General features: G+C 38.2%; 1 protein-coding gene across 2 annotated transcripts in view; it reads right to left on the bottom strand.

Annotated features, from left to right (window-relative positions):
* STXBP5L (syntaxin binding protein 5L) overlaps positions 1–16568 on the bottom strand; it is a 219599-nt gene that overhangs the window by 59119 nt on the left and 143912 nt on the right. For both annotated transcript variants that reach the window (XM_074853538.1, XM_074853547.1), the window contains exons 14-17: positions 15649–15689; positions 12571–12788; positions 9311–9483; positions 1740–1865 (exon numbers count right to left, since the gene is read on the bottom strand). In XM_074853538.1, the coding sequence (XP_074709639.1) occupies positions 1740–1865; positions 9311–9483; positions 12571–12788; positions 15649–15689 (558 nt within the window). The remainder of the gene's footprint in view (positions 1–1739; positions 1866–9310; positions 9484–12570; positions 12789–15648; positions 15690–16568) is intronic.

Here is a 16568-nt window from a genome sequence, read left to right as displayed (position 1 = left end):
CTAATTTGTAGCTTGGTACTGTTAAAAGTAAACAAAATACAGTAAATAAAATTTCACAATGTCTGAAGTCTTTTATCTTTGCTGGGGATAAATTTGCTTTTATATCTCGCTTTAGTACTGTTCCATGGCTGCAGTAACATCAGGGACCCTAAGTTCCTATTATTTGTAATATACAGTTACAGAAATCAAAGTAATTAAAAGAATACTTGAAGTAGACACTCCAGAACACACCTTCCTATGCCTTCCTCCTAGTTAAACTGATATCATAGGAAAAAAAATTAGGCAAAAGATGACACAAATAACCCTACAACTAACATGGCAAAAATGACATATCCTCAAGCTTCCTGCTGAAGTGGCACAGCTTTTCCACATTGTGAGGCTAGATAACAGGAAAAAAATAAAGTATTAAACGAAAATTCTGATGAAAGATAGGATTGTACCTTGTCATAGGCCCAAGGAAAAAGTTGAGAGAGACAAGAGAGAGGGAGAGAGAAGAGAGTCTACAGAAGAAATCTAAAGAAATAGGCCTTTCTTGGGTAGCTTTTGTAGGAAAGTTAAATTTAGGTTATTGGGCTATTTTACTGATACATGCACTTATTTCTGAAACACTCATCTGCTTAGTATATTGTGTTTTAAAGGAGACTGTCCTGTAAACTCTTACTGCTCCTAGCAAAGGAAACAATTTACAGCATCTGATTGAATCAGGTATGTTTAGGAAACCACTGTGAGTACTAGGAGAACTGCAACCCGTTAGAGTAGTTTGCAAGTGAGAGAATGGTGTGATTATTCCTGAAGTCAGATGCTGCCTTGAGGCCTGAGACCTGCAAGGGAGCAAATTAGGCAAAACCCAACAATCTGTACAAGTGACAAATGCATCTAGGTACGGTAAGACAAAAGAAACTTCTATAGATCATGAATAGGAAACTGTCTGGAAATTCAGGCCAAAGACTTGACAAAACAGTCCCCAAATGACAACATTTTTGCACAAATGTGAAGGCTCTGTCTAAAATTTCCAAAGTCTCTGGAGAGAGTCAAGTGACTTACTGAAAATCAGTAGGAGTCAGGCACGTAACACCCATTGCAGCCTATAGTTTTTATTGGAGTAACACCTTCTAGAGGGAAAACCATTTTAATGTATCTGGGTGACTCTCAGTGAGAGAAAACATTAAAAATTGGCAAATAAATTTAACCTGAGGGAAAAAAACACACAGAGATACACTCACTTGCATTTCCAAACAGAAATTAGCATTTGAATGTTCCTTATTCAATTTTCAATTTCAGGTCACTGGTTCTCTTGCAAATGGAGATTAGCACAGACATAAAAATGCTGTTCTCAGAAGACAATTTCCAACTAAGATATGATGTCACGATAAATGACATTTAACACTTGATCACATCACCATTTTCTATGAAATGTATTTCACCTTGGTGATCCTTTCAAAATAACTTTAAAAAATTACAGATTTGAAGGGTAATTATATTTTATTTGAAAGGACGGAATAATGTGAAAAGATTCAGGAATAGTAAAAATACTGGCAAGAATGGCAGTTTAACATCTCATATTACAATCTTTATGTGTGTTCAAATAATTTTTCCCCAAGAATCTGGGTTATAGCACCTTTTGATTATTTTTACTCTGACTTTAATTGTCTGCAGGAAACTTCAAAGTATAATTAGAAAATACAGGATTTAGTGCAAGAAACAATAAATCAAAGCAACCTTAATTTTGAGTTACTTACAGTCCATAGGCAGAGTTTACAGCAAGACTGGTGATCTGTTGTGGAGGCTCACCATCCACCCACACCAACTGAATAACGAGATCTGCTTGGTATCCAGGAGGCATTCGCACAGGTCGAGTCTTAACACTAAGAAGGAGAGGTACAAAATAAGAACAAACAAACAAACAGACTGGGTCGTGAATAACAACTGATTCTCTTGAGAAAATACTAGTGAAGCACAATGCCTTAGTAAGCCCAGAGTGGTACCAGCGTTAGCAGCATACTGTACATTGAGACTAGGCATTCCAATCAGAACAGGGATATTTGGGAGGAATTCCAGGTTTTGACTTTCATTTCTGTTGTAGAAACAAATCTGAAAACTTCAACACTCCCTACAAGAGAAACTCTGAAGAAGATGTAGGTGGGGGTCAATAAAAATAATTTTTGCTTATTCATTTTGCTTTGATTTTCCTTTTTCAGAATATTTTCTTATGCTATATAATGCACACTTAAAAAATCATCATGAATAATCAACTTGAAAGGAAAATCTAAAATACTTTCCTCTGATGCTTTGAAACAGGACATTTCTGTATTTTTGGAACTTTCTTGCTCTGAAGTAAAGCACAATAGAAAATGCGAAGAGCCATGACAAGATGAGAAGATGTCCCTTTCTGTAGTGGTCCTCTTGCATATTCAAAACTTATTGACAATGACTTGGCAGTTCTATTTCATAGAACCATAGAATGGTTTGGATTGGAAGGGACCTTAAAGATCACTTAGTTCTAACCCCCTGCCATGGGCAGGGACACCTTCCACTAGCCCAGGTTGCTCAAAGCCCCATCCAACCTGGCCTTGAACCCTTCCAGGGAGGGGGCACCCACAGCTTCTCTGGGCAACCTGTGCCAGTGTACCACCACCTCCACAGTAAAGAATTGCTTTCTTATATCTAATCTAAATCTACCCTCTTTCAGTTTAAAACTGTTACCCCTCATCCTGTTCCTACACTCCCTGATAAACAGTCCTTCCCCAGCTTTCCTGTAGCCCCCTTTAAGTACTGGGAGACTGCTATAAAGTCTCCCCAGAGCTTTCTTTTCTCCAGGCTGAACATGCCCAACTCTCTCAGCCTGTCCTCATAAGGGAGGCTCTCCAGGCCCCTGATCATCTTCATGGCCTCCCCTGGACCTGCTCAAGCAGGTCCATGTCCTCGTTACACTGGGGGCCTCAGAGCTGGACACAGCACTGCAGGTGGGGTCTCACGAGAGCAGAGGTGGAGAATCCCCTCCCTCGACCTGCTGGCCACACCTCTCTGGATGCAGCCCAGGACACGGTTGGCTTTCTGGGCTGTGAGTGCACATTGCTGGCTCACAGTCCGTTTTCCATCCACTAATACCCCCAAGTCCTTCTCCACAGGGCTGCTTTCAGTCCACTCCTCACCCAGTGTCTGTGCTTGGGATTGCCCCGAGACATGTGCAGGACCTTGCCCTTGGCCTTATTGAACTCCATGAGGTTTGCACGGTCCCACCTCTCCAGCCTGTCCAGGTCCCTCTGGATGGCACGTCCCTTCCCTCCAGCGTGTGACCGCACCACACAGCTCGGTGTCATTGGCAAACTGCTGAGGGTGCCTCGATCCCACTGTCCATATCTCAAGCAAAGATGTTAAACTGCGCCGGTCCCAACACCCACCCCTGAGGAACGGCACTTGTCACTACTCTCCACTTGGACATGGAGCCATTGACCACAACTCTTTGAGTGTGCCCATCCAGCCAATTCCTTATCCACTGAGTGGTCCATCCATCAAACCCCTTTCTCTCCAATTTAGAGAGCAGGATGTCATGCGTGACAGTGTCAAAAACTTTGCACAAATCCAGGTAGATGACGTCAGTTGCTGCTCCCTTACCCACCAGCGCTGTAACCCCATCACAGAAGGCCACCAGATTTGTCAGGCACGATTTGCCCTTAGTGAAGCCATGTTGGCTGTCACCAATCACCTCCTATTTCTCATGTGCCCTAGCGTAGTTTCCAGGAGCATTCATTCCATGATCTTGCTGGGCACAGAGGTGAGACTGACCAGCCTGTAGTTTCCTGGGTCTTCTTTTTTCCCCTTTTTAAAAATGGGGTTATGTCACCCCTTTTCCATTCAGTGGGAACTTCATCAGACTGCCACAACTTCTCAAATATGATGGTTAGTGGCTCAGCCACTCCATCCACCAGTTCCCTCAGGACCTGTAGATGCATCTCATCAGGTCCCATGGACTTGTGCACCTTCAGGTTCCTTAGATGTTCTCAAACCTGATCTCCTGTAGTGGGCGGTTCTTCATTCTCCCAGTCCCCGCCTTCACCTTTACCTCTGTGTCTTGGGTCGTGTGGCTGGAGCACTTGCCAGTGAAGACCAAGACAAAAAAAGGCACTGACTACCTCAGCCTTCTCCATATCTGGGGTGACCAAGTATCCCTTTTCCTTCTCGAGAGGGCCCACATTTTTCTTAGTCTTCCTTTCATCACCGATGTACCTGTAAAATCCTTTTTTGTTGCCCTTGACGTCCCTGGCCAGATTTAATTCTATAAGAGCTTTGGCCTTCCTAATCTGATCCCTGTCTGCACAGACAGTTTTTCTGCATTCCTCCCAGGCTACCTGTCCTTGTTTCCACCCTCTGTAGGCTTCCTTTTTATGTTTGAGATTGTCTGGGACTCCTTGTTCATCCACACAGGCCTCCTGGTGTTCTTACCTGACTTCCTCTTTGTTGGGATGCATCACTCCTGAGCTTGGAGGAGGTGAACCTTAAATATCAACCAGCATTCTTGGGCCCCCCTTCCCTCCAGGGCTTCATCCCATACTACTCTGCCAAGCAGATCCCTGAAGAGGCCAAAGTCTGCTCTCCTGAAGTCCAGGGTAGTGAACTTGTTGTGCTCCCTCCTCACTGCCCTAAGGATCTTGAACTCCACCATTTCATGGTCACTGCAGCCAAGGCTGCCCTTGAGCTTCACACTCTCCACCAGCCCCTCCTTGTTGGTGAGAACAAGGTCCAGCATAGCACTGCTCCTCCAATAGAGGAGAAGGAAGTTATCGTCATTTGTCCATTTAGTGCAAACAAGTCCTGTTTTCTTCTTAGGAGTATAATCACCTAATATCTGATCTGGTCTTAATGAATGAATGCTTCCTACATAAAATCTGATATAATTATTAACACCTCTTCATATTCTGTTATGGCAAGTTCAGTGACTTGCAAAGCAGGTAGTGAAGGTGTATATATTAAGGGGGAGTGTAAGAACCGAACACTTCGTATGACTGCTTTATGTGTGTTCTTGACTGGTAGAACTTAACATGATGATACACTGAAAGAAGATATTATGCAATAATAGCAATATTTTGAGGTATTCATGTTATTCATTAGTACATTCACACTGTAGGTAGTAATTTATATGTAAAGCCCACTAGCCAGTGCATTTTTACTGTAGCTGTAAATGGTGAGACTGCTTATATTGCACCCCTCTGCACACAGTCATAGTAGGGCAGTCTATCACATATAATCCTCTATCCCTGCAAAAAATAGTACTGAAAGAAAGGCTAAGAATCAGAAGAAGGAGATTAGCTGGTTTATACAGACATGGAGCACACATTCTGAAGAACTGGAGTCTGGGCACCTGCACCTGATATGACATCTTTGATAACTGCCTTTCAAAATACATTCACACCCTGCCTCAAATTATTTAACCATTTCTGCAATACAGTTTATGCTGTGCTGCTTATATTTTTAGTGTAGAGGGTTCACTACCCTTGCCAAATCTTTCCCTTATTTACTATTTAATGACAAAGGCATTCCTCATCTGTCTTTCTAAATGCATTTCCTTAACAGTGGCTTGGCACACTATTCTATTTCTTTTGCCTGTCATACTGTTCAGACCTTACATATTCAGAACAGTAATCAGCCACTTGGCTTTGAGTTTGTCATAGGAAAGACATGGCAGCACAGTTCAGCACACGGGATGCTTTTCCCATCTTCCTCTTCCTCTCCCCAGGCCAGGCACCTGGGAGCCAGCCAAGGTCAGCCCATCACAGTTGGCAATAGCTTTGTATTGTTGCTTTCTATGAACAGCAAACCTCTGCTCAAAGTTTTGTGCTTTCTTACCTGTTCTGTTGGCACTAAAGCTTTGCCCTTTCCTTTCTTCATAAGATACATATCCATGAACATTTCTGAAATGACACTATCCATAAGCTTAATGAAGCCCTGAATTAGCCAGGAGTATTCATGGTGAGAACAAAGGGACGAACATCTGTGAACTCAAGCTGCTAAGGGAGAGGGGCCTTTTGAGACCGGGGAAAACTGAAATTACAAATGACAGTTGTATACAGTGAAGGTGTATTCTTTTCAAACAAACTTCACAGCAAGCAGAAACCGAATATTTTATACAAATAGTCCTCCAAAGTATCTTTGTGACAGGGCCCTTCCACTTCTTATGCCTGTGGATAGGCCTTTAAGAGGCACACTAGTGGCGGTGTTTCCATCTTGGACCCCATTTTCTGTTTTCAACTCCTGCCCTTAAAAATGTTATAAAAAATATAAAACAGGTAAATGAGAACCAAGAAGCAAGACTTAAGTCTAACGCCCTTCTAGCTGAGCAGACATCCATATTTTCTAATGGATAACTGATGATGTGGGGGAACACAAGAGTCATGCTGCTATGGTGAGTTCCAACAAATATCAGTTGAGGCAATGTGTTTATCCTTTTCTTCCTCTAAACAGACTACCATGAGAGGGACAATGGCTGCAGAATTAATCCTGATCTTCTAAACCAAGTTTTTATTATGATATTTATGATATATTATGATTATTTTTTCAATGTGTTTTTAACAACATGCTGAAAGAATTAGAGAACTTGAAGTGTCTTCTAAGTTTTCTTTCAGATTGTTGTGACCTGAACAAAAAAAGCAAACATCTTTCTCTCTCTATTTTTCACTGTGAATTTGAGGATCTTCTTTGGTAAGATAGATGTTATTTCACAGGGATTTTCTCTAAGCACAGAGTAAGTTGTAGCTCGTGAAAGACCATAAGACCAGAGTAAAATAGTTTCAGATTTCGTGATTCAGTTTGTCATTCCCATGTTCCTGTGACACCTTCCTCTTTAAGGATGTTTGAGTTATTTCCCTGGCTTCACTAACCATCTTGCTTGAACAGTAATGTTGACATTTAGTTCTTCTTCACCTTGTTTTGGATTGCTTTTTTTGAAGTGATTATACTATAAGTCTAAACAGACTGCAGGAGTATGCACAGAAGAAATATAGATATTTCAGTGATTTCCTTGACATACTCTTGTTATTCTTCACTGAATTTAGTTGTTGCAAAGTTTTGGTTTCTAGTTTTCTTCATGAGATAATCACAGTTCTTTATCATTTTGGAGTTACTTGGAGCTACTCTGAAAACCCTTGATTGACTTAATTTTGGGATGATATTAGAAGTCTGGAAACAAAGACTTATATTCTGGGTACAGCTTTTTGATGACAGCATTTACATCAAAAATATTTATCTGCACAATCACAAATACATCAGTTTCTTATGTTATTACAGCTGCATATTTCATTATAAAATCTTCTGAAATAAGCAAGAACACTATTTATTCCACACTGCTGCTTGCCTCTCTTGGTGACATTTACTTTTGATTTCAGAAAAATGCCAAGTTTTCATTACTTCAGCCCCTTCAATCACTTTCTTTCTAGTACCTATTCGCAGACACAAACACATTCAGTCATTCCGACTTCTGACTAGCAAAAGTTGTGTAGTGTGGAGTGCCACCCATTTGCTGTAACAAGGTTGAGAAGCAGATACGAAAATAAACACAATGGAGCCAAGATTAAAAGTGAGCCTTTATATAAAATTTTATCTGGATTATCAATATAGTTCAAGTTGTGCACTCACCCTCCATGTGTAGGTGGCTGCAGCTTTATGTTACTATAACTGTATCTTAGATTCTGTGCTGCTGCCCACCTTAATGACTTGCAGATAAAGTCAACAGCATCATCCAAGTCTCTACTGGGTTTTCTGTGGTTCCAGTACTACTTTCACTTTATCATCATAATTCTGCTTAGAACAGAAGTTTTTTGACAGACAAGGAATGTGGACCTGGTTAGGGTTTGGGGGAAAAGCGTGAATATTTATATGTCTTTCCCTATTGAAAAGGATGAGAGTGTACACAGAATACTTCTATATAAATTTAAGAGAGAGTATGCCAGCAGTTTGAGTGGTATAATTACTTTGACTTTGAAAAACTACTTTTCTGTCAAAATAAGTTTACATTTACTTTGTGTAAAATGGGACAAAAATCAGTTGGCCATCTTAATGTGAGATTATATAGAGTTAAGGAAATTTCTAAAAAGTAATCAGCGGAACCTCTACTGGTTCATTACAGCTTTTCTGCCTCCAAGATCAACAATTCCTCTCCTCCCCAGACCAAATCAAATAAGAATCCCTTAAGGGAAAATGTTAGCCACTGAAATAATTGATTGCATTCTTGCTGATTTCAGTGTCATAAATAGATTTCACATTGGGATTTTTTTAATAACTTCTCTGTGCGTCTTCTATTGATTTTCATGGTTTACATTAATGATTAAACTGGGGTCTGAGGTTCAACTGCCTGACTGAATGAGGTGGGCAAACAAACAGGATGCCAAAAAATACTGTTAATTTTACAATAACAATGTCATTATATTGCTTTTAAATGTCAATGCTATTTTCAGGAGCTCAACAGCCCAAAGTATCTGTAAAGTCAGGCAATGTTCATTTAAACTGCTTTTAAAATAACTGAGGCATTTAAAATATTTAACAATAATTAGACTGAAATAATAATGAATTCATTAAAATAAGAGCAATTGTTATCAGCAGTGTACTATAATTGCTGGAAAATGACAGTTTATGGAGTTTTGTATGGGGTTCTGTTCTGAAACTATCCAAACCTATAATTTATCTGCCTTATTAGTAAGAACACATTAATTTACTCCAAACAGTAGCTATATGTACTCTAACAGACAACAATTTGTTTCCTTCTAAAAAATAAACGTATATACACTTCCACACAGTGAAACTCTTTCATAATTGTATATTTTAAAGATTGTTTCATGAGTATGAACACAGTTGCATTCCCTTACACACCATAAAATGCATATACGTCTTTCACAAAGAAAGATTTTAGTGCTGTACTAATTAATCAAGGAGGGAAAGCTTTGCACATCTGCTTTATGAAAATCTCTTTGTGAACTCAAAAAAAAAGTTCCTCAGAAAATCCTTGATTTATTCTGTAGTGCTTGTATTCCATTCAAAATTGTGGGTATGAGATGAAGAGCTACTCCTAGGTCATACTGGAAAATTAGTCAAACCTTTACTGTAACAGTTTCTCTTCTCCATAATTACTTCTAGCCTTTTAAAATCCCCTGTTAATTTATTTTACCTTAATTCTTTTGTTTGTTCCACATTCTGGTTTCCTCTCATTTTGTGTCACATACATATGACTAACCTCTTTTTCTTGATAGTTGATGGATTCTTAACATAACAGATAGGAGTGCTTTTTAGAAAGATAAAACATTGAACAATGGCATGGACTTACCTAAGACATGGGATACTATCCTTCATCGGTCCTTCACATGTTACAGTGTTGGTACTGCCTGAAAGGCTCTTTAAAGAAGGAAGCTGGGAGGAGGCATCTGGAAATGGGGGAATTATTTCTGGTTCAGGAGTAATGATATCTTCTACTTCATACTGAAGTCGTACCTCTAATGACTTAAATAAATAAAAAGCTAAGTTACTATTTCATAAAACAAGCTGCTGAAAGTTCTGTTACTTTCAAATAAATATCAGTAAGCCTTTTTTAAAAAAAATATACACACACACCCCCATTTATCATTATCATTTGCAGGCAAAGAATACAGTAATTTGTTATTTATACAGCCTAATAGTAACATCAAATAGGAACTAGTTATCTACCCTACATTGATGGAGAAATACATTCTTCCAGTGCTGAGTTTGATTCAAGCTTTTCATTGTAAGGAAAGGCAACAATGCAACTTTCCAGAGTTTATTACGAAAAGAGAAGTTAATCACTCACCCCCAAACAAATATATTTTGTCATGAGAATCATCATTCTGGATAAATGTAATGAAAAATTTCTGCCTATTGTCTGTTACCTTTCTCCTAAGCAAATTCATTAAAAGAATGATTACCAACTCTGCCTTCTTATTGCTAGTACAACAGAGACCAGAGACTCTACAAGACAGGTTTTAGCCAGTATGCAGAAGTCTGACAGTGGGGGTAGTACTGATGAATGAACAAACTTCATTTGTCCATAGGTGGGGGTCAGGAAATCAGAGATAACAGCACAGAGAGTTACATATTCCTTAGACTGAACATGAGTTTGGTGGATGCTAGAAAGAAAAGTTCAAACCAAATACCTTTTGCTTTCCTTCTGGGCTCTCTAGATAGGGAAAAGGAGACCAACTACCCTTCAATTCTTTCCACTAACTCAGGAAACCTTAACTGAAGGACTCCAAAACACAGGGGAAACTGGACAGGGAGCTCAAATTTATATAAGTAATCATCTCAAAGAATCACAGTAAATATTGGGCAATTACTTCTACCTCACAAATTGTCCAAAGAGATCCCCATTTTGAAAAGAATGAAAACCAAGGTACAGCCCTCAAAGAGATAAGGTCTTGGGATTACTAGCTGAATAGCAATTTTGGTGCTGGTACTTTGAAATTATCAGAAGCAACTGCAGATGTAGACACTGCAAACATCTTAGTGATCTCTCACTGAGACGTCATCTGTACCAGAATGGAGATTAAGAAAATACCCAAGTTTCATGAGAATTGGGAGATAAACATCAGTACTGAAGGCTCTCCTGTTTCTCAACCATTGTGTTAAAACACGTAAGATTTCATAAAGAAGTGATTCTGCTCAACCGGGAGAGAAAGGGTCTTTTCTCAAACTTTCACTTTTGTTTTCTCCTTGCAAAATCCATGGGTATTTTTGCCTGAATCGGCTAAAGGAACTCATGGTCAACATCTGCCTTCAAAGACTAATGAATGAAATAACGAGTTCAGGAAATATAATCTCCTGGAAATAATTGCTGCTAACCGAAACAATTTATAATGCTGTTTAATCTTCATGCAGGACTTGAGTAATTGTTGAAGAGTATGTTCTGCTGCTTGCCGTGTTCAAAGTGCATCATTCTTCTCTGGATATTTTTCTTTGTGTCTTCCTTTTTCAACTAAAATTCATGTTGTTAAGTTCTAGCTATTGTTCATTTGCTGAGAGAAGGAAAAATTTAGGCTAATAACATGACTGTGAATTTTTTTTACATTTTGTTTCCTGGACCTTGGAATGGGTACAGACCTGTTGTACCAATCTATTTTGACACACAGTAAAGATCTTTGAGGATCCCATCACAAGGCTTATTGATTCTCCCTTCTACATTCGACTAGTGTAAACTACAAGACTGACGTAAACTTACAAGACCGATGTCAGGCAGTCAAACCCACATGGGGTGCTTAAAATGCTGGGATCTGTAGATTGAACTCAAGGTGAGTTCATACTGGCTGCTAGAAAAGTGAGGACACTTAAGTGCTAGAACTTGGGCTCACCTCAGGCAGCAAAGAAATCCTGAGACCGATCAGCTCAGTCTCAATATAGACAGACAGCCTAATGTCAGGTACATATTCCAACAAAGACTCACATGTTTTTTATTAAAAACCCCCCACCATTTAAGAGTGAAGACTTGAATGACTGCAGCAAAAACATGGAAACCAAGAGTTGAGGCCCATCTCAGGGATGCACAAAACCCAGGGGAACTCAGTGACTATGCGGCCAAGATTAGATAATATTAAAGCAACTCTTCAGAGAACAATTCCTCATATAAATGCTTCTTAATTACAGATGAAATCTGAGAAACTGTAAAATTGCACATATTCTAACACTTTAGAAAATACCAGTTCTGATGCAATTCAGCCACAAAAGTAGAAGACAGGAAAATAAAGAAATTAAATGATAGGTAATAAAAGATAAGGTGCATTTGCTATGGAACAATATAAGAATACTGAAACACAGTAATTTTAGCAGCATTATACATGAGCTGGTCAGTAATGTGAAATGATTGTTCATTAGTTTTAAAACTTCCCTGAAAGGGTACATTCAGCTAGCTTGATAATTGCCTCTGGGGGGAAAAAAATGAGAGGGAAACAACAGAACAGCTATAGGTAATGAATTTCCTTACCAGATGGCACATGACTACAGGCCAAAAATGACATGTTTTTGCCAGGCTAGAACTATAGACTTTCTGAAGTACACTAAAATAGTGTGAAAAGGAAAAGAACTGTAATCGGGGAAGTTCAAAAATGAAAGGGAAATTTTGGGTCAGCCCCTGGGATTTGTTGAGAACTGGCAGATACAAAGAAATACTTTCTGGCAAGAGAGTGTCTAGAGTTGCAAACTGTTCTCCAGCACCAGAGAATGGCAAGCCTGAAGGAGAGGCAGTCATGTTTAGTTTGGCTTTGCCTTAAAAGCAGTCTCCTGTTAAACTTCTTAGGCTTAAGGAAGAATGTTTTACATTATAAATGCAGCTCAGCCACACTGTTAGCAGTGGGTGTGGCTCCTGGGCAAAAATGCAAGGTTTAAACCAGACTTGCTGTACAACAATGATAAGTATAAGGTGACTGCAATGCAGTAAAAGAACATAACTGTATGATTCTACCTGAAATATACAGCTTGATATTAATTTTATTCAAGTATATGAGCACATATATGAGCACAGCAAGGCAATTTGATTTAGAAATTATGTTCTTTTATAAAAGAGTAAAATTCTGAAGGACTTACTGCAATTTCAGTGTTTACTTCATGTTTGCTGAACCTGTAAACAACCACATATGCAGAAACTCCTGCCACACAGAAAATTCGGCTTTCAGGACACCAGTACATCATCTGAACAGCAAAAGGATCTTCTTCCACAATCTCAGCTGTTGCTTTTCCTTCTCCCAGTTTCTGTTTTTCAAAGACCTTTGATGTTTTTAATTTGTATAACATCTGTAGAGTAACTGGAATATATTAAAACATACAAAAAATGCTGACATGAAGCAATTCGGTTATAAAATTCCTTGCTTCCCATTTTCTTTTCAGTTGTGGCATACAAAGAATCTTATGAAGGCCTAAGAGGAGAAGAAGATACAATACAGATATTATTCTGGTACACAGTACTGGTAGGATATGTATTTAATACTTCCAAAATGGATATTTGTCTGTGAAATACTTCTTAGTACTTTCTGGGACAGGATGTCAAAGGTCTGTGTTAACCATTATGTCTGTAATTACGCTCAGTGTTATAGAGAGGCTCTGATAATGCTGCTATTTTCCTAATGAGATGTGAAACTAAGATTTCATTTGTCTGAGGTTAGCATCTTGCTAGGATGTAAAGACTGTGTGGCACTTCAGGAGAAAACATTAGGAAATTATTCTGGTGGCCTGGGCAACACAAAGATTTTCTGAATGAACAGGAGTTCTAAAATATTTTGAGTTCTTGACTAATAAGTATATCTGTATTTATACCTGTATATAAAACCTTAATATCCAGAAGCCTGTGTCAAGATGACCTCCACTGCAGTGAATTCTGGAGGTAAAGAGTATTATAATTAACTCCATTTTGTTTTACTGACATTCCTCCCTGTTTTTACAGAATTTATCGGTGGCATTAATTAATAACTGCATAAGGTCAGAAAAAGTCAGTCAGGCCCAGCACCTATAAAGGTGTGTATATACATAAAGGAAAGTTGTTACATATGTTAGCGTAATTGTGGTAGATCAGTCTAGATAGCTTGAGTAACAGGAAAAACAAAAGATGAAAGAACTGTGTTTTGGTTACGTAACTGGATGACGACCACCGCAACATTACATTTTCATTTTGCATGTTCCAGGAGTTTTAGCGTATAAATTTTTTTATACTTTGAAAAGTTTTAGCATATAAAATGCTACCAAATTTTCACAAATTACAGCAAATGCTTCTGTAATGAATACATAATTCTTCCTGCTTCTGTGGTGGTGGAAGAGGCCTCAGAATGCCCTTAGTCCCAGTGGCAAATCTAGAGTGGCACTTCAAATCAGACATCATGGGTCCATGCATACTAGGATTGGAAGAATTACAGAATCATAGGGCACAAGTACAAGGCAAGGATCTCTATGCTTCTGAGAATTACTAGGCACCATCTGCACAAGGGCAAATAAGAAACAGCAATGGCTTTTGAGCAAAGATACATTTGGAAAATTGCTTCAGTAGCTTAGCAATTCCCTGTCTCCCACAAATCTGTGCTTTCAGATACAGATTTACACAATTAAAATGTCTAAAAGCAAAGTATTTTGTGCCTTCGAATACCACTAGGATATTATGTTTGCCAGGAAATGTCAAATGAAATTTGAACTCTGTTAAAAGAGTTAAGACCTTGTAAATAATAAAACTTTGTAATAATTAAAACCTTGTAAATAAAAAGTACCAAGTATGGTACCAGTAACACAGTACATGCCCTGAAAAGCAGGACTAAAATCTAATGCCTCACACTACTTCTCTAAATAAAAGTAATTATCCTGGGTTTGTTTATATTAAAGCTCTCTCAAACTTCTGTCATTGCAGATTGAGGTCCTGTTGATCATTTGATTTTTTTTCTTTTTGGCGTTCACCATAACTTGGATGATGCAAACTCTAAGCAGCATGTATCTGCTTTTCCTCCATTTTCAAACAGACAAATTATATGGTGAAAAAGCAACTCATAGTTATGTTCAGTTGACATGTCTATGTAAAATTCCTTTGTGAAATAAGGCTTTGGAAATCCTCATTTTCTTCTTGTCCATCCTGATGAGTGAAAATATTTGATATTAGGCAAAAGAGAACTACCTGACAAAGTCATCAGGTTTAGCTGACATTAAAATCTTGTAAACATTCCCCATATTTGGTCAGAAATGGTAGCAGTATTACTCATTACAATTCTGTGGCACAATGTGGAACAAGCAGGTAGTGTGTCACATACTCTGTGTTCTTGGCAACCATTACATACTGCTTATTAGGGTCAAATTAAATCTCTCTATGCCTAACATCTCAGACAGAAGTCTCTTCCACACTCTTTTCTTTAAGAGACTGATACCTCATAAAAGAGAGATTCTACCCAGACATCCCTGTACCACAGAAGAGACAGAATACAAGGCAGCTCTACTGCAGCTTTTGCGAAGCACAGTCACGTTATTTGAACCAGAATATTTTAGTTTTCAACCAAAATGTATGTATATTTTTAATAAGTACCATATGTATTTTCTGTAGCAGAAAATGCTGGGTTTTGATATGTGTAGTTATAGCTAGAATATATGGAACAATTATTTTCTGAAGCATTTTTTTGCTAGGATGAATGGAAATGCTTCCCAATTATTTCCTTGAACTTGAGCCTAGACAAGAAAAGATTTAGGTCTTCTCCACCCTCACCAGATTAAACATGTATTGAGATATATTCTTGTATTTTAATATTTTATTTTTACTTAGCTGTAAAAAAAGACTATATTGCACTCAGAATAGAAGAGACATGACAACTGGAACTGAATATTAGATCTGAGCCCACTCTTTTATACACACAAGAAGATTATGCCCTAGGAAATTTTTAGCAACACTTCATCCTTCATAGGTTTTGGTATGTTGTATCTGGAGTTTTTATTCCTCTTAAAGACTTTCACTCTTTTCTGGCTAGTATATGTCATTAGCAGTGTTTTTTCCCCTAATTTAATAAAAATTTGCTTGATTTCACCTCATTATTCCTAATTATATCATCCCAGGTATTACTCCTCATACTGTTAAGTATCCTGTTATATATGTATGTGTGTGTGTGATTTGTCAGCATTATATAAAAGTGAACTTTAGAAACTTACTGGCAGAAGCATCCCAAAACTTTACTGATCCATCTGCATGGCTTAAAAAAAATATAAAAATTAAATGTGTTAAAACAAGATGCAATTCTAAAACATCTACTTTCAGTGAGTGATAAATATAAGCAGAAAAACTGTATTTTGCTCATGTGGTAACTCTCCATACCTTACTGACAATATATAATGATATATACTGACTATAAGAAAGTATTTTGTTATTAATTTGATTAGGTTAATAAAACATTTTTCATGCATTTCCTACACAGAACTAAGCCCCAAATGAATTTTAAGATTGCTACAGCAGGAAATTAACTCCCATACTAATGACAAGCTTAAGTTACAGCACTTCTGGCTTTGCAGTGAGCCAGCACAAAGCCTATGCACTCTAAAAATGCCATGTATGATGAACTTTGAAAGGACAGAGGGTAACTTAATTTTGCTTAATACCTTACAGCTGTGTTCTTTTTATTAATATAAAATCATCCCTGAAGTAAAGCTGGAGAAAAAAGACATTTCTGTTTAAAATACAAATAATCCCTTCATCACCTTTTTTATACTATTACACATATCATAATCCTATTTTTAAAAATAGGTGTTAAGTATAATCGATAATAACAATTTATCAGATATATTGCTATCATCAGCATGGCTGAGACCCAAGGGAAACACAGGGTGTACCACAGCTGAATAGCTTCTGGTTTATGGCATGGCCCCTTGAAAATCGAGCAGGCATTGCTCATGGGGCTTCTACTGCAATCTGAGCCTTTCTATGCCTTTTTGTTATGGGGCTGTCTCTCCACTCACAGGTGAAATTCATCCCAGTGATTCCCAAACTGTCCCCAGACACAAAGTCCCCAGAGGCCAAAGGACAACAGCTAAAGAAGAACAGCTGCTCCCTGTTTTAAAGCTATTCTCTATGCCCT

This window comes from Strix uralensis, chromosome 2, assembly GCF_047716275.1.
Source record: "Strix uralensis isolate ZFMK-TIS-50842 chromosome 2, bStrUra1, whole genome shotgun sequence".
NCBI classification, from domain to species: domain Eukaryota; kingdom Metazoa; phylum Chordata; class Aves; order Strigiformes; family Strigidae; genus Strix; species Strix uralensis.
Note: the sequence above shows the minus strand (reverse complement) of the source record. Positions and strands in the feature narration are given on the sequence as shown.